This window comes from Ochlerotatus camptorhynchus, unplaced genomic scaffold (assembly GCF_037179485.1).
Source record: "Ochlerotatus camptorhynchus isolate MF236.1 unplaced genomic scaffold, CSIRO-AGI_Acam_v1.1 ptg000021l, whole genome shotgun sequence".
In the NCBI taxonomy this organism is placed as follows: Eukaryota; Metazoa; Arthropoda; class Insecta; order Diptera; family Culicidae; genus Ochlerotatus; species Ochlerotatus camptorhynchus.
In genome coordinates, this window is record NW_027040513.1 from 1899181 (window position 1) to 1925000 (window position 25820).

The 25820-nt window shown below is 40.7% G+C and overlaps 1 protein-coding gene across 1 annotated transcript in view; it reads left to right on the forward strand.

Annotated features, from left to right (window-relative positions):
- The window catches only part of LOC135703833 (potassium voltage-gated channel subfamily KQT member 1-like), a 745326-nt gene that overhangs the window by 204684 nt on the left and 514822 nt on the right, over window positions 1-25820 (forward strand). Inside the window, exons 4-5 of the mRNA XM_065225170.1 lie at window positions 4765-5718; window positions 21572-21740. Coding sequence (XP_065081242.1) covers window positions 5205-5718; window positions 21572-21740 — 683 coding nt within the window. The 5' untranslated portion in view covers window positions 4765-5204. The remainder of the gene's footprint in view (window positions 1-4764; window positions 5719-21571; window positions 21741-25820) is intronic.

Consider the following 25820-nt stretch of genomic DNA (forward strand, 5'->3'; position numbering starts at 1 on the left):
GTTGGTATCCACTAGTTGCCTAATGCTAAACCCATTCCTTACTCTCTCCTCTACCTGTATCCTCCGGGACCACGGTGAAGCGACTACTTCGAGGGGGCTGTGCTCATGCACTTCTAATACTCTAAGTGCTAGTTGGCGATCACTGCTCATCTCTCCATTCCAAGTGTCTTCCTCCGGACACATTTCATCGACGAAATTCTCCACGTTAAGGACAGGCATCTCCCTTCACACTGTCTCGCACCTTGGACAGTCAAAGACCACATGCTTCGACGTTTCATTCACGTTGCCACACTGCAGACAGAGGGGTGACACTTCGTGTACGAACCGATGCAGGTATTTCCTGAGGCAGCCATGGCCAGACAAGTCTGCGTCAGGTGGTGGTTAACTTCTCCGTGTTTTATGTTCACCTAGGTCGAAAGAATCGAAAGACTCCGCTCTCCGACTGTAGCACTCGCTGTTCTCCGCCGGGTGATGCCGATAGGGATCATTCCGGCGATAGCGCATACTGCTTCCGATGAGATGGTTATGTATCCACTCCCGGCTTGCATGGCCATGGGCCGAAACGTACTGTTCAGTTTCCTTTAGGTCTGCTTAGTTTCCAAGCAAACCAGACTGGACCTCCATTCGAGCTATTGTGTTGATGGCCTTCGAAGCATTTTCACAGACATATTCGACGTGGCTGGTGAAGTTGCGCTTCGAGGCAAAGGCGTGCGTTGGACCAAGGATGGAGCCTTGTGGACCTCCAGCTGTGATCCAAATCGATCTCTGTCTCATGTCTGTCTCGTAGACCAGAACCAGGTTCTGAAAGTAGCTCCTCAGAATCCTGCACAGGTAGTCAAGGACCCTCATTATATGCAGCGCTTTGGCAATAGCTTTCCAGCTGCGCTGTTGATCGCATTCTTGACGTCGATTGTTATCACGGCGCAATATCGATCTCCTCTTCGCTTCTGTTTGGACGCGTTCTCGGCTCTCTCGACCATTGTCCGAATTGTATCCACCGTTGATCTCCCATTCCGAAATTCAAACTCTCCGACAATCCAAAACAAATTCAAAAATTAGAAAGTTTATTCCGAATTTATTCAAACTTCCCAAGTAACCATAGACAGTAGACTGATGCAAAAATTGAAATTTTCGCTCCACAGTGCTCAAACGGTTCCAAATTGGGTCCTGATTAGCCTCCCAAAATTCGAACTCATTTAATAAGAACCTTACTTGGCACAAACCTTTTGAAGTTTATATGGAAATTACTATGGGGTAACCATAATTTCGGTTCATATCTATCTCAAGATTCACCAGTTCACTCTACTTTAGTAAATAATAACTGCGCTTGTTGAAAATTTTCTCGGTTCAAAGTTTGTTGAAGACCACTTTTCGATCAACTGTAAAGAACAAACATTATTAATGATTCAAATTACTGATGTCTTATGATTATGCTCAGTCAACTGTTCAGCAGGCAACATTGGTGTTTATGGCGCGTAGAATAGAGGACAGAAATTATGGCTACTGTGTCACACTTCAGAATACAGTTTTGCCCACAATGCAGTTGCTTAATCTTGCCATAAGATTAGCAATCTCTTAAACACCTAATAACTATTTAATTTGACGTTTGGCTGAAAAACGATTTTCTGCAAAGTTGTAGCTGATAAAAATTCCCATGAGAATAGCAACAAAATTTGGTATCAAAACAATATGTAAAAAGGCTAGAAGAAAATGAACAAAAAGTTTTGTTTTCCCATAGTAATTTCCATATAAACTTCACTTGATTTGAAACCGTTTGAACACTGTGGAGCGAAATTTTCAAATTTGGCATCAATCTATTAGACACGTTTTTCACCTTTTTGGCTATTTACGGGCCTCTACAGAACTTGCAAACACTGGTAAAGCCGTTATTCGGCTGTATATAGCCAAAAGGCGAACTAACGTGCCTATGGTTACTTGGGTTAGTTCTGCTAACCCTTTAAATAATAGAAAATATATTTTTTTAGTATTTCATTGTTTCCTTACAGATAACGGTCATTTGAATTTTACCACCTTTTTCAGCAATTCAAAAACCCAGCAAAACATACTGACTCCAGTAAAATGATGGGTGTCAAACTTCAAGATTTTACAAGTTAGTGCCAATGGTAGCTTTTTCAGGTCGACAGCTTGCCCAGGTTACTCTACTATTTTGGTTTTTTGAAAAGTTAATGCTATTTGAATTTGATAAAAATTTGGTTGTTCCGATCATTTTGCCTTTCCCCTGTATATTATTCTATACACACAGTTAGAAAAATCCATGTAAATTTAGGTGTTCTAAGACTGACGTATACGAGCGTCAATTTTAAGATAAAATTGAGTCATAACAGATGCAACATTCAGCTCAATCAAAGGTGTTTTTCGTCGAGTAACGAACTTTTGGGTCTCAGAGAACTTAATTTTACAAGACATGTTTATTAACGTCTCATCCTTTATGTCAAAGATGGATTCCGTCACGTGTATTTCTAAGTGTGCAGGGTTGCTTCTACTCACATGCTATAACAAATTATTTTTTGGAATTATGAATTCATGACACGTTATAATGATAATTATAACTTCTGAGTTACAAGAAGAGGTTGTAAAGTATGCGATATTTCACGAAGTTCACCAAGGGAAAAGTTCGCGAGGCATAGTGAGTTTTTGCGAACTTTTCCATCACTGAAAGTATGTGTTTGTCACATCAAATCTGTCAATATTGCATTCAGAGCATCACAATAAGTGGTTTTGCGATTCCTGAGCGCTCACTCTGAGCAAACGCTCAGGAATCATAAAATCGCTGATTGTGACGCTCTGAAAACGAAAATGACAGGTGTTATGAGCAAAACACATACTTTACAAACTCCGCTTTTATTTTAAATGTACAACATACAATTATAACATGTAATGATTTTATAATTCCGAAAAACAATTTTTTATAACAAGCGAGTGGAAGCAACCCTGGTTCTATATAATATCTTTTTAATACATATGGATTTTTTTTTATTATATAAGATACAAAAAATGTTTTTATAACAAAACATGCGTCTCATAATTTACTTTTGTAAAATCGAAAATTACTTTAATGAGAAATTTGAATTAAAAAGAGCTACACGCAAAAGATGGGTTTTAGAGGGTCACCCTAAATACATATTAAGGAAATGTTTTTATTATTTTGTTTTAATATATAGATGAATACACTAATTCAGTGAAGATTTTGTGTGATCCCTTCTTTTTATATCTTTATTAAGGAGACTTTCAGCCCTGGGCCCACAATCCCTTCATTTGGTACTTATCAACATGAGGGTGGTCCTCAAATTAACTGACATTTAAAAACAAGCTTTCTTATTTAAAAAAAACGTAGACATTTGTTTCTCACCAAACTTGTACACGGGAAAAAAAGAGTTCCCATATTCGTGAACCACAGCCGTGAACCATAGTTCACGGTGTATAATTGAGAAAATTTTGTTCTGGATAGCTGGCCGTGATTTTTAGTTCACGGTCCGTTCCCGTTTTCGGGAACGGATTTTTTTCCGAGTAGCTAAGTTGATTCTTAGCAAATTTGCTGAAGAAACATTTCGTCTTTCTCTTAACGTTCTCATTTTAGAACAATTTTTCAGAATTGGATTAGGGTTTCCCTAAAAATTATTTTTTTTACACTATCTTTTGTTTGCGTTTTAAAAAATTACTCCAATAAAGTCCAAAACTATATCGATAAATCAATAAATGCTTGTTCAACTACCAGTCAAGCTTTCAAAAATCTATCTATTCACAATTAAAAAAAAATCCATTCAGGTATACGTAGGGTTACCATATAGTATCCTAAAGGAGGACATGTCCTCCTTTTTCAATAATTTTTCTACGTCCTCCTTTTGCCCAAAAATGTCCTCCTTTTTAATCCTTGCATTTTTCCAGTAACATATTAATAAAATTGTTTTCAAAAAGCGTTGTTTGCAGAGCTTATTTGTTTAATTATGTCGCAACTTTATCTTATCTAGCAAATGCCATTCGATGGTGGGACTAGGATTATACTACAGCTGTCAACTCGCCACTTTTAGGCTGCGATCAAGGTTGCTGTCCATTTCGTGAATTTAACCTAAATTTGACGTATGGAATTTTTTTAAATAAACCTGCATATTTCAGACAAACCAGGAATCAATTTTGACAATCAATTTCTCAAAAATCGGACGATCAACAACAGATGGATTTTCGAATATTATATATTATTTTCGAAGAGTCAGTGAAAATTCATCAATTTTTCTGTATTTTTACATAAATTTGACATTTCGAAAATAAATTATAATGTTCGATAAACTCTCTGGTAAATTTAACAGGTTGCTTAGATGTTCCATGTTGGTTTCAATCAGCGATGACATGTATCCTGATTTTTGTACATGATAAAGGCTGGGATGGTTTTAAGGCTGTAAAGCTGCAGTTTTCATTTCATGAATTAAATTGATATCTACCACAAGTTATGAACCCTCTCAATTGAACCTTAGCAAATCATGAATTTTGTGATAGCGCACATATTATTAAAACGTTTGATAAAAACTCATTGTCCTTCTTTAATGTTAAGAAAAGGAATCATTGTCCTCCTTAATCTCCAAACCTCAAATGAAATGTCTTCCTTTTCAAGTTTTTGATATGGTAAGCCTAGGTATACGTTCAATTTTACAATCAACAGTATTGTTTTCACGAAACATTAAAATTTCTCCCAGACCGTTGGCATTCACCAGTATTAATCGCGTGTATTTATCTTCATTACTTCCGCAGGTCTCCGCAAGTCACCAGCAGGACTAATTATTCCCCCTCGTGAAAGCAGCCGCAGCGACAACGGTTCAAGATTAATGGCCAATTAATTTGTCCAAACCCTGCTCACCATCGTCACACCTCTCCGCGGAGGCATATAATAAAAAATACACAAGAACCCTAGAACCACCAAGTGCTCCTAGATGGCAATGACTCTTAATTTGAGTAAACCACTCACTGACACGAAACACCAACCGCGACTCAAACCACAGACCAGCAGCAGCACCAGCGGTGGCGGCATCCGGCCGTATCAGGATACCTAAGCCTCAACGTTCGTTCACTCCCTACTACCTGAGCCTAGGCGGCAGAAGGTGAAAAAAGCACCACCCCAATTTAAGAGAATAACATCTTCATTACCATCCATCCCCCGGAAGATTCTGAAAATTGTTGTTATTGCCCGGTAGATGACCAACAAAATGGCAAAACATCATCATCATCATCAACATCAGCAGAACACGAACCGGTCCCCACGCCTTCGCTACCTGGGCTCGTCCCACTCCCAGTCGTTTATGAGCGAATGCGGCGAAATGACCGAGATGATGTCGCTGGACGAGTCGGACAATTTACTGGATGAGCGCTATGGCGTTTCCGGGCCGGCTATTCAGGTCATCAGCGGTACTGCCTACAACGGGGGTGGGGTGGCAACGGCTGGTACAGGCGCTAAATCGAGTCAACAGCAGCAGCAGCAGCAGCAACAACAACAACAACAACTGCAGCGTCTGGAAGAGTTGGGCATTAGCCTTGGCGACGGGAGTTACAATAGTAAGCTGCTGTCACCGGCGGTAACAATTGTGGAAATGACCACCGGAGGGCTGCTACCGAATGCGGGCAATTTGAGGCAGAAGAATTTCAAAAACAAATCTGCAGCCGCGGCGGCCATGGCTGCCTCCGGGGAACAGGCGTCGCTGAGTGCGGTTGGTGAGTATTGCGCTTGCAGGTTTGATGATATGGGATGAATATTTTACAGGTTTGACGGTATGGTGAAAGGAGTTGCTTCCACCTCTAGTAAGGGAGAAGACATTAGCTGGGAACTTCAATATCAATATCAGGTAGACATTTTGTGAGAGATGCAAGCAGACTTTTCTTGACAGGGGAATTAACCCCTTATAAGAGCACCCGCACCAATGCGTTGCTAAAGTTATTTTAGCAACCTCCACCATAACGCAGTAACACCGCACTGGGGGTTGCTTTTCAAGTGCGGGAAATAACAATCTGCCTCGCGGTGAACAGCGGGTTGACAAATATAGCAGCACGATAGCAACCGGCCCAAGCGTTGCTATCTATGAAATGTTTGTTAAGTTTTTCATTTTAACATTGTGATAGGGGAAAAGTTGGCTTCGGCAATACCTTAACCTATTATCGTCAGGGGGTAAACAAAGTCCTAGCGCACTCAAATTTGGCCAATAGTTGCTCTGAAACACACACCCCTATTCTGTATTTCGTTTCGAACGAAATTCTCATACAAAAAAATATTTTTTTGTATGAGAATTTCGTTCGAAACGAAATACAGAATAGGGGTGACAATGTATCCACATGCCAAAATTGAGCTCTCAAGGACGTTGTTTACCCCCCTGACGATAATAGGTTAAAGTATTGCCGAAGCCAACTTTTCCCCTATATGAATGAATTTGGATCTGGGACAAAAATGTGGACTCAAGGGACAGAAAAGCATTTCTCTGGAGGACCTGAAACATCCATAAATGTGGAAAATTAGTAAAAAAGTATCTAGATTTTTTTTAATCAACTTGTTGTTATGCTGCATGAATGAATTTGGATTTGAAACCAGTATGTGCACTCTGGTGGTCATGGAACGGTCCTTCGAAAGATCCAAAACATCCGTAAAGGGGCCAGTTCATAGAAAAGATCCTAGAGCTCCGTATTTTTTTAAATCACTTATTTTGATGCTAAATTAATGAATTTGGATGTGGGACTAGCATGCGAACTCTGCTGCCAACAACTCGATCTTTCGGGAGATCCGGGCCATGCGTAGAAGTGACAATTCATAAAAAAAAAAGATTCAAGAGCTTCACGATTCACTTATTCTGAAGCAACATGTGTAAACAGGTAGCGGTGTGGTTCTATGGAAGATTTTGAACATTCATAAAAGTAGACAATTCACGCAAAAATCCTAGTTTTATTTGGACTTCCGTGAGGTTTTCCTGAAGTTCATTAATTTTTCTATTGTTCCGGAAATTTTAATCATATTTATAAAATTTCCTTAAGACCTCGCATTATTTCTGAAGCATCGCAAAATTAATGAAATTCTTGAAATATCCCATAATTCCTTTGAATTCCTTGAAATATTCCGCAATTTTCCTTAAATAAATGAAACTGATATGAAGATCTCTAATCATTGTAGTAGATAGAGACTGGAAACCTCGGTCCGGTCACGACAATGGCGCAGTTGGTACGATAGTGTAAGTATAGTGGAATGACTAAAGAACTGAAGAATTATTTTGAAAAAATTACCATACCTGATGGTTGGTAGATAGAATGACCATGATCTGATGGATGGTAGATAGAATTACCATGACCTGATCGATGGTAGATAGAATTACCATGACTTGATGGATGGTAGAAGGAATTACCATGACCTGATAGATGGTAGATAGAATTACCATGAACTGATGGATGGTAGATAGAATTACCTTGACCTGATGGATGGTAGAAAGAATTACCATGATCTGATGGATGGTAGATAGAATTACCATGACCTGATGGATGGTAGATAGAATTACCATGACCTGATGGATGGTAGATAGAATTACCATGACCTGATGGATGGTAGAAAGACTTACCATGACCTGATGGATGGTAGAAAGAATTACCATGACCTGATGCATGGTAGATAGAATTACCATGGCCTGATAGATGGTAGATAGAATTACCATGAACTGATGGATGGTAGATAGAATTACCTTGACCTGATGGATGGTAGATAGAATTACCATGACCTGATGGATGGTAGATAGAATTACCATGACCTGATGGATGGTACATAGAATTACTATGACCTGGTAATTCTGGAACGGATGGTAGATAAGAATTTCTATTACCTGATGGATGGACTGAAGAAATTTAGAAATAGTTAGAATTGCCATGACTTGATGGATGGACCGAGGAAATTTTTAAATAGTTGGAATTGCCATGACCTCATGGATGAAATATCTCTGAGATGGTAGATGAAAGTCCCCCGAGAGGGTAGATAAAATTCCCCCAAATGGGTGGATATAATGCCCCCCTTCCTCAATTAAGGAGAGTAGAAGAGGGGAAGAATGTAGTAGATAGAGTTAGTGTTGAATAAATAATGAGTAGAATCAAGTGAGCGTGAAGCGTGATAGTTCGTATGTAAACAGAATCTCATTGGTTAGAGAATTTTGATGGGTTAGCAGGTATAAATATGAAGTACCTAAACTCGTTAAAGTCATCGCTCAATAATTCGCTGCCAGACTGTTGAGCAGTTCAGTCGATTTGAATTCTCTCTAGTTTCGTTCGTTCGTTCGCAAGTCGAATTAGCTCCGCGTTGTGTAGTGACGCTCTCGCTGACCCAGCCATGGGTAAGAAATCGCGCGGTAACGCGAGTGCCGGTTTACCGGGAAAACAGACTCTCCCAGGAGACGGCGCGACCACCGAGCCAGCCCAGAAGAAGCAGAAGAAAACCCCATTGCCCATCCCGACAGGCATTGCGGACCCGCAGCCGGGGCCTCCTGGAACTAAACGACCCAGACCTGAAGACAGCAGCGCCACCGCATCAGCAGCAAAAAAGCTGCTGAGCAACAATCCGTTCTCCGCCTTGCAGAACGGAGCCCAGCCGCAGTCGGACCCTGAGACGGTGCCGAAAAAAGTTAAGTTGCCACCCTTCTATGTGAAGGGCTTCCCTCCCGGGCTATGGGAGCAGCTGGATTTCTACATTAAGCAGGGCCTTCGCTGCACCATTCAACGGTGCACGGAAGGCTACAAACTGATGGTCCCGGCCGAAAAACACTTCAACGCAGTTCAGGCCCTCTTGGACAGAATGAAGCTGGAGTACTTCTCCCACGACATCGAGGCCACCAAGCCGCTGAAAGTGGTGCTGCGCGGGCTCCACGACATGGACACCACCACCTTAATGGACGAAATTAAGGCGAACGGCCTCAAGCCGGTCGAAGTCCACAAGATGACCCGCAGCAAGGCCATCAAGTATCGTGACCAGCTCTACCTGGTCCATCTGGAGAAAAACTCCACAACCGTGAAGGATCTCCAGACGACACGCACACTGTTCCACATCGTAGTGAAGTGGGAGCGGTATAAGCCCACCCACCGTGGCGTCACTCAGTGCTCGAACTGCCTATTGTTCGGGCACGGCACCAGGAATTGCCGCATGGCCAGCCGCTGCATCAAATGCGGCAAAAACCACAAGATCGACAACTGCGACAGCATCGAGGAAGCCACTCCCACATGCGCCAACTGCGGTGCCGCCCACAAGGCCACGAGTAAGGCCTGTCCGAAGCGGGCCGAATACGCCGAGATCCGGAAGAAGGCCTCGTCCAACAACCAGCCCGGTCGCAAGAAGGTTCCAGAAAACAACGCGCAGAACTTTCCTCCGTTATCACCGGTCCAATCACGGCCAATTCCAGTGTTGCCGCCGCTCCCGCTCAACCAACAGTTGGCTGCCGCTGCAGTACCCGGTCAAGCCTCCGGGCCATCGACGGATCCCCCTGCTCCGGGATTGGCCGGTACAACCGGTGAAGCTACAGACGATTCTCCGCTGTCAACGGATGAGATCGTCACACTGTTGGCCCAGGCCATCATCATCAAGCGCACCTGCGCAACAAGAACACAACAGCTCCAAGCTATCATCTCCTTCGTCGCTAATTATGGACCGTGAACCCATAAAGATCGCCAACTGGAACGCTCGCTCCGTAGGGGCGAAAAACATTGAGCTTGCAGACTTCCTCCGCAAGCACGACATCGACGTGGGCCTTCTCACCGAGACCCACCTCAAGACCGGTGACAGCTTCTGGCTGCCCGACCACAGCATTGTCCAGCTTGATCGCACCAGCTCCAGGGGGGGCGGTGTCGCGGTCATCATCAAGAAAGGCATCAAGTACTGCACCCTACCCCACTACCGCACTTCCATCATCGAGGCCGTCGGCGTTGAGGTGGAAACATCGACCGGAAACGTCCGGTTCATCGTTGTCTACTGCCCCCGGCAATGTACCGTTAGCAATGGTACAGCACAGCAGTTCAAGAACGACCTTGCCATCATAACCCACACCAATGCCCGCTTTGTAATCGGAGGGGACCTGAACGCCCGGCACGAGGCCTGGCGGAACTACCAGCAGAACCAGAACGGCCGCCTGCTATTCGACCATTCCCAGCATGGTCTCTATTCCGTCTGGTTTCCGGACGAACCAACCTTCACATCACCGACGGGCAACCCATCGACGCTGGACCTGTTCTTGGCAAACACCAGATTAGCCAAGCCGGTTGCCGTCAACGACCTGAGTTCGGACCACCAACCGGTGCTGACCGAGCTGGGCTGCAACGTGGCCCCTGCACCGTGCCAGCGGAAGGACTACCATCGAGTCAACTGGGTCCAGTTTCGACGCGTGGTCGACCGCCACATCGACGACAACCCACCACTCGACACAGTGGAGGACATCGACCGGGCCCTGGAGGGTCTCCATCAAGCCATATCCGTGGCTGACGAAGAGTGCGTTCGACGAGTTCCTGTGAGGGGTAAGTTTCAAGCAATTGATTCCCACACCAAACTCTTGATTCGGCTCAGAAATGTTCGTAGACGCCAGTTTCAGCGGACTGGGGATCTGCAGCGTAAATACGAAATGGTCGATCTGAATCGGCAGATCGCTTCCAGAATGGTCTCAATCCGGAACGAGAGTTTCGGGCGGCTCGTTCAGAACCTGGACGACCGTTCCAGACCATTCTGGAAGGTTTCCAAGGTGCTGAAGTCTCACCCCAAGCCCATTCCACCACTTAGAGTCAATGACGAACGGCTTATCACCAACGAAGAGAAGGCCAATGGAATTGGGGAGCACATTGCCCAATCGCATTTGCTTGGCTCTACAATCCCAAGTCCACTCGAGAACCAGGTTGTGCAGTGCGTCCAGACGTTAGATACCTCCCCTTGTGCCGTCCCTCCAGAAGAACGGATTACAGAGGAACAAATTTGCTCAGCGCTGAAATATAGTAAAAACATGAAGGCTCCCGGGTTTGACGGAATATTCAACCTAGCGTTGAAAAATCTCAGCCCGAGGGTCCACTCGCTGCTGGCTGCCATCCTCAACAGATGCTTGGAGCTGCACTACTTTCCAAGCATCTGGAAGGTGGCAAAAATCATCCCGATCCGCAAACCTGGGAAAGACCCTTCACTACCGTCAAGCTACAGACCGATTAGCCTGCTCTCAGCGCTGAGCAAGCTGTTCGAAAAATTGATCCTCAGCCGACTAAACAAGTTTGTGGAGGAACATGACATTCTTCTTCCGGAACAGTTCGGGTTCCGTAAGGGGCATTCCACCAATCATCAGCTAGTGCGGGTGATGAATAACATCCGAAGTAACAAAGCTGTATCCAAGTCCACAGCCATGGCCTTGTTAGACGTCGAAAAGGCGTTTGACAATGTCTGGCACGACGGACTTATATACAAGCTTTGTAACTCCAACTTTCCACCATACCTTGTGAAAATCACCCGTAACTATCTCCAGCAAAGGTCGTTCAGGGTGTCGTTGAATAGTTCCCTTTCGGGACAATTTCCGATCCCAGCAGGTGTTCCGCAAGGGAGTCTGCTGGGACCACTGCTTTACAGCATCTACACGTCGGACATCCCTCCTCTAGGAGACGGTTGCGTGTTCTTTCTGTTTGCAGATGACACCGCGATAGCCGTCAAGGGTAGGATGCCTCGTGAAATTACGAACAAGCTCCAACGATGCCTTGACACCTTTACTGATTATGCCACCACGTGGAAAATCAAAATCAACGCCTCGAAAACCCAAGCGATCATGTTCCTTCACAGACAATCGCCAAAACTTAAACCGTCTCCCTCCTGTACCGTAATAATGGATGGTACAAGGGTCGAGTGGTCCACTGATGTTACTTATCTCGGGATGTTGTTCGATGAGAAGCTCCTGTTCCGCTCGCACATAGAGAAAACCCTAGTTACGTGCTCCGCCTTGGTTAGGTGTTTGTATCCGCTCATTTGCCGCAGATCCCGCCTCTCAAGGCAAAACAAACTGGCTGTTTACAAACAGATCATAGCCCCCGCGATCTTCTATGCCGCCCCGGTGTGGGAATCGTGCGCTCAGACCCACAGGAACAAAATCCAGGTTGCACAGAATAGAGTGTTGAGGATGATCCTAGATCGTCCATTCGACACAAGAATAGCAGACCTCCATCAAGAGGCAGAAATTCCCAAAGTAGATTCCAAAATTGATGATATGACAACTAAATTTATTCAAAAATGCAATCTTTCTGAACATGCTTTAATAAGCAATTTGTACATAGTAGGTTAAGTGTATACAGTAGAGTAAGTTAGTTTTAAGCTGTAAATAGTAGTATTAAGTAGTTTCTCTTCAAATTCTAAAAACAAAACAAACCAATCCCACCAAGGTGGTCGACCGTGTACTAAGTCTAGGACTAATCCTGTAAAACAAATTTTAAATTTTGCCCATACCTAAAGATGAAGAAAGCAATTAAATCACTTAGTAAAAATTTATATGGTAATCGTCCAAGTTAAACTAAAATAAAGATCATTTAAACTAACTCGTTAAAGTCATTCTTGTAACGAATTTTGGAGGTGACGGACCACCAGCAGCAGCAGAAACAGCAGCAACAGAAACCTCAGCAGCAGAAACAGCAGCAGCAGCAATAGAAGCAGCCGCACCCGTGGGAGCTGCATCGCTAATTCGTGTTGCCGTGGCCGAGGCTGGAAACCTCGGTCCGGTCACGACAATCATGTATAAAGTTCCGAGAACTTTCCAAAATAAAATGAAACTACCAAAAAATCTATACAATTCTCTGAAGGTCTCTAGACGTTCTTGAAAATTTATGAACATTTTAAAGAATCTCGCGATTTTCTTGAACATAATCTGATCGATGCTGAAGTTCCTGCATTTTTTTAAAGTTCCTTAAACTGCATTTAAAACCATGGAACTCCCTTAAAATAATTTCACATTATTCTGATGCTCATGTCACATCTCTTATGTTTCTGAAATTTAAATCAATGTCTTGGTACTTTGATGAAGTTTCGGAAATTCCCTGAGTTTCTTGGAACTTCTTAAACATTCTTCAATTTCCATGAAATTAGTTGAACTGTTCTTAGATTCTCTGATCAGTCCTTCTACTCCCAAAGCATTTCTGAAGTACTCTCAATTCTATTGAAGTTCTTGGTACTACCCTGAACTACATAGAACTGCTAACGGCGCCGGTGGTGTAGTGGTAAGCGTGATTACCTCTCACCCCAGCAGACCTGGGTTCAATCCCAGTCGATGCCGCCGGGATGTTCTGAGGCATAACATCTCTGATCACGCCTTCCTTCGGATGGAAAGTAAAGCCGTTGGTCCCCGGTTCATGAGTTGATGGGTCGATAGGTAGGGTCCAGGTGTGGGAGCTGCCTTCCTGGCACGTCGGTAGCATTGGTGCTCAGCACGGAAAACAAGATCGACGGAAAAAAACAAACCAAAGGAAAAAAAATACATAAAACTGTTTTTCTGAAGCTTATGGAATTGACTGGAATTTATCGGACCTTACCCAATCAAATCCTCGAACTTCCCTGAAAGTCTGGAATTTCTTGAATTTCACGAAGTTATGAAGATATTAACGGCTTCTCTGAAATTCCCTAAACCTCTCTAATCTAACTTCTTTGAGGTACTTGGAAGTTCTTTAAAATGTCAATTTTCCTCAAGTTATCTCCACATGTCCGAAATTATTTTGACTTCTCTAAAGTTCAAATTTTATTAAAAGTTCTTGCAGTTTCCTGATGTTTTTGGAACCACTTTAAAAATCTTTTAGTTTGCCTGAAGTTCACAAAAGTTTCCAGAAATTTTGCGGAACTTTCTGAAATTATCAGAACTTCTTTTCATTCCTCAGACTCTCCTGAAGATCTCTATTATTTTCTGAAGTTTACGGAACCTTCCTTATGTTCTCCTGATGATGTTCCTGAAATTTTTCAGAAATTAATGGAACTGCCCAGAAGATTTTTAAACTTCGCTTTAAACATGGATCATGTGCAGCTTTCTTAATGTTTTTAAGTTCATTCCCTGAAGTTTTTTTTACTCTCGATAAATTTTCGGAACTTCTTGATGGTTTCCTTTATTTTACTGAAACTACTCGAAACGAATCTAAAGTTTTAAGAACGTCCCTCGAGTTCTCACAGTTTTCCTGATATTCATTGAACTGCCCTAACATTTTCAGAACTAACCTAAAGTTCATGTAACTTACTCATAGGTCTTTAAACTTAAATTTTCCTTAATTTAATGGAACTGCCCTGAAGCTCTTGATCTTCGCTGAAGTAATTTTCCTGAAATCTATTAGATTGCCTTGCTTAAGGATCTTTTAACTTCCCCACATTTCTATCTATCAGAACTTTTTAAAGGTTTCAACATTTTTTGATAAATTCACAAGCTAAAATATGCAATCTAGTAATCCAGATGGGCATCCGAAAATGCCTTTATGCCTTTGATTTTTCGCATGCTTAAATGTTTTTAAAAAATCGGATTTTGATGCCATTTGTAATTAAAGCATGATATGGTCCATATCAGATATTTTAAAAAATTCTGTATTTACCCAAAAAATTGTGAATTTTTTTTAAGTATGCCATTCGATTACCTATAGCTTGAAACGGATAATGTGATTGGAATCAAGGCGATAAGTTGTATCGTTGTCGAGAAATCGTTAAAAACGTACCGTGTAAATCGTGGAAAACCGTGTAAAAAAAACCGTGTAAAAAAAACCGCGTAAAAAAAAACTGTGTAAAAAAAGACTTCAGTGTATTCACACGGGGTATCGGAACATAAATATTATCGAACTTGGATGAACTTCGGATCTTTCTTTATCAAAAGTTAGTCAATAGGGTTAAAAACAAACTGTGAAAGTTTGAAAATATCTCATCGGCGAAAACTTGAAAAAAGGGATTTTAGTATTTCACCCTTGTTGCACTTATGAGAATAATATAAAAACAACTTTTTCAGATTTAAGCATCTCTGCCACGAGTGCACTGATCTGGTAAATTTCTGCGTCAAATTAAGGATACTTTCTTCTTAAAGTTTAAGATCACCTACTATTTTGATTTGGTCCTTCGGTTCTGACATATGCCCAGAATATGTCCACGATGTGCATGGCCAGCATCACAAAATTGTCCAAAACTTTACCATCTCATCATGTGACACATCAAATCACATTAAAATTCAAAACGAAGATATAACGTCATACCGAGTGTCTAGGACCAAATCGACCATAGCTTGACATGTTTCGGATGCCCGCGGGGAAGTGATCAGTTTCCGACTTGGGCTGAAATTCATCATTTGAGACCTAAAATGTCATGAAAATTCAAAACTAAGGTCGTTGGTGGTAAAATTGAGTTTTCTGGACCGAATTGTCCACACCCAGATAGAATCAATGTGAAAATACACAGGTTGCTTAGATATTCCATTTTCATGTTCGTTTCCAAACGCGTGCTAGCAACATGTCACTGAAGTTATCCAGTACCATACCATCAAGCATTTACTAATTTGTAGTACAGGAAGCCATCCAGTACCATACCATCCAGAATGCATCATAAATCAACTATTGCATGCTTCACGGCGTAAATGGAGCAATTGTGCTAAATTAACTTTTAAATCAAAATTTACAACCATTAATGATATTACATATAATTTAACCATGTATGGTGGGAAAACCAGTGACAAACCATTCCAGTTCTTCACCTAGAATATTCTAGAATATCTAAACAAGACATTTAAACATTAAGACATCTTGGCTAATCGTTTTGAAATTGTTTGATTGATATTTTTTACTTCAAAGAGGAGTTCTTCAAAGAAATTTGAAATTTTTTCTACAAATACTTGCTGGATGGGAACACTGAGTCAATTATAATTAAAGTGATTTATTCAGAGTATTCAGTAATATCTTAAGAAGACATTTTTGGTTTATTGCCGAAGCACCCAAGGTTTGATTGAGTTTGTCAAAGGTCGCCGAAATATACCGGATGCTCGCATGCTAGTAGGAATTGATGGTGGTAAAGGGTCAGTCCGCATCGTGCTCTCTTGCCGTGCGGATCTATTTGCTTTTTGCTGAAGGAAGTGTTACTACTACCTAAAGCTACAACAAATTTAAACAGCACTTTTCAGTGCTCAACCTGTAAAATGTCTACCTTGTTCAACTTTATTCCTCTTCGATCCTTGTTTGGACCCTACCCGAGGTAATCCTTCTTGGATATCGATTTGGAAAATTCCTCTTCGATCCTTCAGATTCTTATAGTAATCTGCTTGGAAGTCGATTTGGATAAAAATTCACTGCCGCCATGGCGCCTAAACGTAAAAGAAAGGGGCAAACTCTTGCCCCCCCTTCTGAAGAAATTAATTTGAGTAATCAATTTGATTTGCTCACGGATGATGAGAATGATCCATCATCCAAGAAAAATTCTAATAAACTTTCCCGGCTTAATGCCATGCCAAGAAGGAAAAGATTCCCCCTATTGTGATAACCACTTCCGATTTCCATGCTCTTCGCATGGAACTTTTGAACTTCGTGAAAGTTAAGTTTTCTCTACAAATTGGACGTCGGGGTGAATGCCGTGTATTGGCTGAAACCTTGGACGGATTTAAATGTCTTCTCAAGTATCTTACTGAGAAGAAGCACAATTTTTTTACTTACGACACCAAAACTGAACGTGTGTTCAAGGTTGTCATGAAAGGACTGCCCAGTGGTGAATCCCTGGATCAGATCAAAGATGAACTGGCAAAATTACTTGGAGTTGTGCCACTCCAAATAATCAAAATGAAAATGAAATCCCGTCCTGGCGATTCGCGCAACGGGATTTCTAATGATTTTATTTAGTTCACTTCAAGTCTAGTGAACTAAACAACCTTAAGGCCTTAGAAAAAGCTAGCCTTATGCTCCATGTCCGAGTGAAGTGGGAACACTTCAGGAAGACTGGAGGAAATTTCCAAAACCTCACTCAGTGCCGTAAGTGCCAGGGATGGGGTCACGGAACTAAAAATTGCTACATGCCAGCTAAATGCATGAATTGTGGTGATTCCTCTCACGCAAAGGACGACTGTCCTGTGAAGGAAGATCCTAAGAAATTTAAATGTTCAAATTGTGGTGAAAACCACAAATCCAATTTTTGGGAATGTAAGACTCGCAAAGCGATCCTACAATCTCGTTCTAACCGACAGGTAAGAAACGCTCCACGTTTCCGACCAAGTACAAATTCCTCTGCTGTTAACAACAGTCAGCGAGGAACAAATTCTACATTCGTACCCGTAGGTACAAATATCACCCCTGCTTCAAATTTTTCATCTGTACCTACTCCCCTCGTTGCTAACAATGTTCAGCGAGTTAATGGAGCTACCTATGCTGCTATTGCACCGGGTAGAAATCAAAATACTAACCAAAGTAATTCTAACGGAAATTTTGACAATTTTGACTTAGGAAGCATTACTGCCCCTAAAATGGAATTTTTACAGAAATCATTAATTGACATGATTTCTGATATGCTTAAATCTAACTCCATGTTGGATGCTATTCAAACTGGAGTAAAATTTGCAAATAATATTGTCATGACTTTAAAATTCAGTAATGGATTTTAAAGCATTAAATATTGTAAATTGGAATGCTCGATCTCTTAAAGATAATGAAGACGAGCTATTTAACTTTTTGAGAGTTCATAACGTGCATATTGCCGTTATAACTGAAACGTTCCTTAAACCTGACCATAAGGTTAAGAAGGACGCAAATTACTTGATTTATAGAAATGATCGTCTTGATGGACCCTGTGGTGGCGTTGCCATCATTATTCATAGACGAATCAAACATAAAATTCTTTCTTCATTTGAAACCAAAGTTTTTGAAACTTTGGGAGTTTCTGTTGAAACAAAATTTGGACAACTTACGTTTATAGCTGCCTATTTGCCATTCCAATGCGTAGGCCAGCAAAAGAATTTTCTCAAGGGTGACTTCCAGAAACTTACCCGTCATAGGTCTAAATTCTTCATTATTGGTGATTTTAATGCAAAACACCGCTCATGGAATAATGCTCAAAGCAATTCCAATGGTAATATTCTATTTGATGATTGTTCTGCAGGTTATTACACTATACAATATCCAACCAGCCCAACATGCTTTTCTTCTGCAAGAAATCCCTCCACTATTGATTTGGTCTTAACTGATTCATGTCAACTTTGTAGCCAACTGGTTACCCATGCTGACTTCGGTTCTGATCACCTTCCAGTAACTTTTGAAATATCTCAAGAAATAATTTGTAATCCCAACAGCTTTACTTTCAATTACCATAGAGCTGATTGGGAGCAGTATCGAACATTTATGGAATATAACTTCGATCCAAACATTCCTTTGCAAACCAAAGATGAAATTAATTATGCTCTTGAATCTCTGACTACTTCTATAGTTGAAGCAAGAGCTGCCTCAGTACCAAAATGCGAGGTTAAATTCGATTCAATTATAATAGACGACGATCTTCAGCTCTTGATCCGTCTTAAAAATGTCCGTAGGAGACAATATCAAAGAACACGCGATCCTGCCATGAAGGTTATCTGGCGGGATTTGCAAAATCAAATTAAAAAGCAATTCTCTGCCCTGAGGAACAAAACTTTTGAAAATAATATTTCTAAATTAGACCCGAGTTCCAAACCCTTTTGGAAACTCACAAAAATTTTGAAAAAACCTCAAAAGCCTATTCCAGCGCTTAAAGAAGGTGGTAAAATTTTGATCACAAATTTGGAAAAAGCTCAGAAACTTGCTAAGCAATTCGAGAGTTCCCATAATTTCAGTTTGGGTCTTACTAGTCCTATTGAGAATCAGGTTGCTCGGGATTTTCTGAATATTTTCTCTCGGGAAAATATTTTTGATGATTCCTGGGGGACTGATTTGGACGAAGTAAGGTCTATAACTAAAAATTTTCAAAATATGAAAGCTCCAGGTGATGATGGAATTTTCTATATCCTCATCAAAAAACTCCCAGAGAGTACCTTGTCTTTCTTGGTAAAATTATTTAACAGATGTTTCCATTTGGCATACTTTCCTGATAAATGGAAAAATGCAAAAGTTGTTCCAATTTTGAAGCCGGATAAAAATCCAGCTGAAGCTTCTAGCTACCGTCCAATAAGTTTGCTTTCTTCAATAAGTAAACTTTTTGAAAAGATAATTTTGAATAGAATGATGCTTCACATCAATACGAACTCAATTTTTGCAGATGAGCAGTTTGGATTTCGCCATGGGCATTCAACTACTCATCAACTCTTAAGAGTTACCAATTTAATTCGTTCAAACAAATCGGAAGGCCACTCAACTGGAGTTGCTCTTCTAGACATAGAAAAAGCATTCGACAGTGTTTGGCGTGAAGGTTTGATTGCTAAATTGAAAAAGTTTAATTTTCCACTTTATATTATGAAATTAGTTCAAAATTATTTAACTGACAGAACTCTGCAGGTAAATTATCAAAATTCCAAATCTAATCGACTACCTGTTAGAGCAGGAGTTCCTCAGGGTAGCATTTTTGGGCCTATATTGTATAACATTTTCACTTCGGACCTCCCTGATTTGCCTCAGGGTTGCCACAAATCTTTGTTTTCTGATGACACAGGCATTTCCGCTAAAGGAAGAAGTCTTCGTGTTATTTGCAGCAGACTGCAGAAAAGTTTAGATATTTTCTCTTCTTATTTACAAAAATGGAAGATTTCTCCCAACGCTTCCAAAACTCAACTTATAATATTTCCACACAAGCCTAGAGCTTCGTTTTTGAAACCTAGTAGTAGTCACATAGTCACTATGAACGGAGTTCCAATTTCCTGGTCAAACCAAGTGAAATATCTTGGATTAATACTTGACCAAAAATTAACTTTTAAAGATCACATTGAGGGCATTCAAGCCAAATGTAACAAATATATAAAATGTTTGTATCCTCTTATAAACAGGAAATCCAAACTTTGCCTGACGAATAAACTTCTAATATTTAAACAAGTTTTTAGACCGGCCATGCTTTACACTGTGCCAATATGGTCTTGTTGTTGCACTACCAGGAAAAAAGCACTTCAAAGGATTCAGAACAAAGTTCTGAAAATGATTTTGAAGTTGCCTCCCTGGTACAGTACTACCGAGGTACATAGAATTTCGAATGTTGAGACTTTAGAACAAATGTCCAACAAAATAATGAATAATTTCAGGCAAAAATCGTTGCAATCCTCAATTGCAACGATTAATTCCCTTTATACTTAGATAAGATTTAGTTTTAGTTTTGCATGCAGGTTAAAAAACCTGTTTAAAATACTTAATTGCCAAGACATGAACAATGTAAAAACACTTAGATATATATTATAACAATTAAGGCTGGTACGTTACTGCAGTAACTGGAGCACCTAGGTTAAAAATGAAATGTAATTTATTTTGAATTTGGAACAAATACAGAGTTAAAAAAAAAGAAAAGATGGTGGTAAAGGGTCGCTGAAGTTTATCCTCAACATTGAGGATAGACTGGAAGGTTCGGAACAGTAGGTTCATAAGAATTCTGGAGTCAAACGCTGCTTCATTCTCACATTAGTAGAAGATGTTCAGGAAAATTATGAGAACGTTGCCAAAATATGGTCAATGTTGGAACTTGGATTACTCGATACCGTTGTCTCAGGTACATAATTGGGTGGACTCATATTCTTGAAACAGTTCTTCAATTCGATTTTTCGTTCTAGGTGATCTCAAGATCATTAACCTAATAGCGGGTGTAATGAGCAATAGTTCAACGTATTCTTGTGCGTTCTGTACCATGAACAAGAAAGATTTGGGGGAGAAGTTTGGCACGCTGCGTACAATCGGGTCCGTTGGGGGAAAACAGCGCATCGGGGTTTGCAAATGGAGGCAACAAGATAAACGCAAAGGATTATTTCAACTGCGTACACACACCGGTTATCCCTGGAAATGACGCAACCTTGATACTGGATGTGTGTGCCCACCACCCTCGTTGTATCTTCTTCTGGGTATGGTTAATGCGATATACAATTCCATTGCAGAGCATGATTCCGATCTTGCACAGGCTTGGACCATAGCGTCAAGCGCAATACGCCATGCGCAGTTCGGGTTTACTGAGAGGCATTGCCGCAGTCTGCTGACGAAGCGAGCCTTGTTGGATACTGGTGGCTCAACTTCGAAACACTTTGTGAATGTTATTTCTATCCACAAAAAATACTAAACTAAGATTTCGAAAATTCACGCAGAAAAACTTCCATCCTTCATCGAGCCGATGTAAAAATCGCAATTAGGCCTTAATTAAGGAGATACACGCGATTAAAGTTTTCAACCCCTCTTTCCCCATGAATTTTCATCCGTAACCTATTTCGACTTTACTCGGAAGCTTCTTCTGGCATTCTTTCGATTTCCGCCGGATTTTTCTTTCGACCGTGCTTTCGACTTTCTTCAGCAGTTCCTACCACACTACCGGCTCCTTTTTGTTTTGGCAATTTTTATATTGTATTCGTGAGTCCTTATTTTAATCTAGACAATAGAACTACCCCAAACCAAAACACACTCACGTTCTTTCCTGTTGCAGGTCTCCAACTGTCGGTGGACCGCGGTGGTCCGCAGGAGTGGGGTGAAGCAACGCGCAGCTACGTGAAAGCCCAACGGCGGCACGCTGGACGGGCCACATTCCAGGGCCAGGTGTACAATTTCTTGGAGCGCCCCGCCGGCTACAAGTGCTTTATTTACCATGTCTCAGTGTAAGTACAGTCACTTGTCCATGTATATTCATATGTTTATTACACGGGGTAGGGGATAACTTGCGAGACCGGGGTGGGGCGAAGAGAAGATCGATTTTTCATTCATTCAAGGTTTGCAATCTGATTCTTCGGTTGTTGGCCTGGGGGAGACAGACACAGGGTGAATGGGCGGGCCAATTGTTGCATTGTTGAAGAAGAATATGGGGATGACACAAGAAGTCGTATGTAATCTGTATCGATTTTCCATCAATATTTATGACGGGCGGTGCTGCTGTGGAAAACAGCCACTCGACGAGTATAAATTTTAAATGTACCCAGAACAACTGGTACGGTAACCGTCTGTCTGAGCTTGTGAAACAGTTCGGTTTTGGTCTAGGATTGGGGCACCCATTTAGGGCGACACCGAAAGATGCGTGCGTAATTTATCTAATTGTGGTTAGATCGGCAGATAATTGGCAGCCTCGAAATTAATTCCGACGCCGGTTTTGATATTGTTGTCTGGGCTTTGGAGGTCAAACCAAAAGCGTATTCGGTGCTCTCACGATAGCGATTGTTATTTGTTGCTTTGCCCCATTCCAGGAGTGATTCCAGTTGCTTGGCTTGTGTGCCGATCGTAGTCGTCGTACATGTTTGTCAAAGCATTTCTCGTTGCGTTGCCTGAATTTCTCTAGGGAATTTCGGGAATTCCTCCGGGAAATTTCTAAAATTCATCCGGGGAATCCCTAGAATTCCTATAATTCCAGAATTTATTTGAATTCCACCGTAGGAATTCCTTAGATTCCACTACGGATTTTCATGAATTCCTCCGAGGATTTCCATGAATTCACCCGGAAAGTTCTTTAAACTCACCCAGGGAATTCCTTGAATTCACCCTGGAATTCCTTAAATCCTCTTCCAAAGTGATATTACACAGTAGACTCGAAAGACCATCTCTTTGCCGTAACCGTTTTTAAGATTCAAAGTAATTCGAGAGTGTTCTCAATACTCGGACAACGCATATCAATCGACCTATCGACACCTTGATAAATTCCTCAGTTTATCCGGAAATCCGTATTCGTACATAAGCTGACATAGCTGCGTTCACAATAACTTCTAAAATTTCTAAAATTCCTTTTAATAATTGTAGGGATTTTTTCAAATAATTGAAGTGATTCTATGATGTTCTTCTTGAACAAATGTTCCTTCACATCCATCCTGGAAAAAAGTTATTGAGCAGTTCCACACAAAATAGCGAAAATTTTGAAGTTGAAAACATGATTTTTTGAATCGGCCTTCTCTGATTTGTATGAAACTTTGCGTAATTGTTTGTTATGGGCAATGATTCTCATGATTGCTTAAATTTGTGCATTTTTTACTTCTGATCGAAATGACGTCTGAGACATTCAATTCGTCATTTGGCGTGGGACTGTTCAATTAAAAACTGAAGTTAAATGGTTATTGAATTATAGTTTTCACCACTCGGTTCATAATTCATTCATCATTCACTTCTTGGAATTCTAAACCATCATAAACTAAAATGCAGTCGTTTATGCCCAGCAATCAGATAATTACATTTAACACTAGCTGCCAGGATTCAAATAATTCCATTTACGGAAAACTGCATCCTCGATTCACTCACATTCATACGTGACCGGAAACCATTGCACGTCCTAATGCGAGTTAATTGCGTTTGCTAGTATTTTACCCGACCCAGTCACGCATATCCGGTTCCGATTATCCATCCATTTTCCACCCCCATCAAAGAGCCTTATCGTAAAATTTCATCACACACACGCACGCCGGCACACACGCCCACACAAATGTACTGGCATGCAATTGAATTTCAAATCGTGCGTGAGAATCGTTAAATTCTAGCCAAGTAGTGTTTTCAAACAATCGAGCATCCAACGGTTCAGAATGTAAATGATTGGGAGTCAGTTTCTCTGCGCCCATGCATCGTAACCGGCTGAAGTCGTGGAAAAGCAGAGAGTTGTTATTGCACATAGTTCAGGATGTCATCTGTTGCACGATAAACCAGAAGCAACATGTCCACCACCCCCTGCGGGAGATCGAAATCCAATCGAAAGGATATGGAACCGTTCTAATCGGGTTTGCGATGTCTTCGGTCGTTGGCGTCTCTTGCGGGGCAGGGGGCAGGCCCCCTTCTGCATTTTTGGTGATTCTGATATAGTCAATTTAAAAAATAAATAAATCAACGATCAATTCTGGAGGGGGCCTGGCCCCCTAGGCACCCCCATTAGCTACGCCAATGGGCCAGTGGTGCTTTCAATTGGACTAGGTTGACTCACTTGTTGGTTCACGTTGGACGTAGATAATGACGCAAAGCGCAATCATCAACTTGGCTAATTGAATGGATTTGTAATCCCAGGGGAAAATGAAACGCATTTTCCCAGTTAGCCACTACGCAATTCCCCGAATTGAACTGCTGACTAATGACAATCGACGAAGCACCATCATAATTGAATGGTACACCGATCGATGTGATACATTTTTGGGGCGAAACCAACCACGCTGCATATTCATATTCAAATGAATGTCTATGATTCCAACGGGTCTCCGTCTCTATCGATTTCTTGTTCGGAAAAATTTCCATCATGTTCTTGACCAAGCACAAAAGCCAAAAGTCATCCTATCAATTATTAACCGTGATGTGTGCATATTTTGTTCACTGCAAGCTTTGGCGTCGTAGGAGCGCCACGAAAACCAGGTCATGTCCTAAATGTGGCCCCAAAAATAGAATACTCCCGCATACGACAGAGCGATTGTCACCTGCTGATAGGTAGCAGTGTTACTCACCCATCCAGCCCCCGTCCTGCCTTTATTCCTCTGATGACTATCAATAAGCTACAACAACGAAACTGGCAGCCATGATGATTTGTTGATGCCTATCATAAGGGAGAAAAAGAGTCCCGTGAATAATTGACTAATGTGTGCTTACCTTATACAGACTAAGCGCCCCGAAATTTCCCATTTTGCCCTACTGACATTGGAAGCAGTAATTACGGTCAATCATAGTGATCTACACCCATCGTTGTCGGCACGAGAAAGTGTTCGTCAACGTTTGTTTTTATTTTTTTTTTGTCAGTGCTGAAAGCTATCATTCTAGCAGACCTCTCGACGTTAGTTGGTCGGAAGGAGTGGTCACCAAGTTGGACGATGGACACCAACGGAGCTAGACCTGGGCACCGTTTTTCCATGGTTTGATGCATTATTCTCAAGTTGAACTTGATGTCAATAATTGCAGGTCATTCCATCTCAAGTGACTGAGATCTGATCTCAGCATTCGATTGTGCTAAAGGTTTCAGGTCTTGAGCTAACTTGCATCGTTTGGTACTGCTTTGAAAAATGCACCTACATTCTATTGCAGTGTTTCTCAATCTATGAATTGCAACCCACTGGTGGGTCACGGTCTGTTTGGGTCGCAGGAATCTATACAATTTGGCTACAAGATTTCAAAACATAATGGAAAATTCAGAAATATGAATTTACAAATATGATGGTTTAATGCATTTTCAGCTTAAAAATTAACCTTTTTGTTTGTTTACTACAATTTACAAAACTTTTAAAAGTTTACTAATATTTCAAATTAAACCTTATTGTTTATACATATTTCAATATTCTTATAATAAATCAAATCTTATTGACGTTCATGAATAAAATTCCAACACCGTATATAAATAAATAAAATATCTTATAAATAAATAAAAAAATCAAAGTAATAAATAAATAAGTAAATACAATAAAAAAAATCAATAAATAAATAAATACATAAATAATCAATTACTTAATAAATAAATTCATTCAAAAATTATTTTATGAATACAAAAATTAATAAATAAATAAATAAATAAATAAATGATTTAATAAACATGTAAATAAAAAATAATAAACAAATAGATAAAAAAAACTTATGAATAAATAAATCTATAAAAAAAAATAAAAAAAATATATAACTTATCAATAAATGTAAAATCAATGAATTAATTAATAAATAAGTAAATAAATTAAGTAATTCGGACAAATAAATTAATAAATGTTGAAATACATAAATAAATATATAAAAAAAAAATAAAAAAAAAT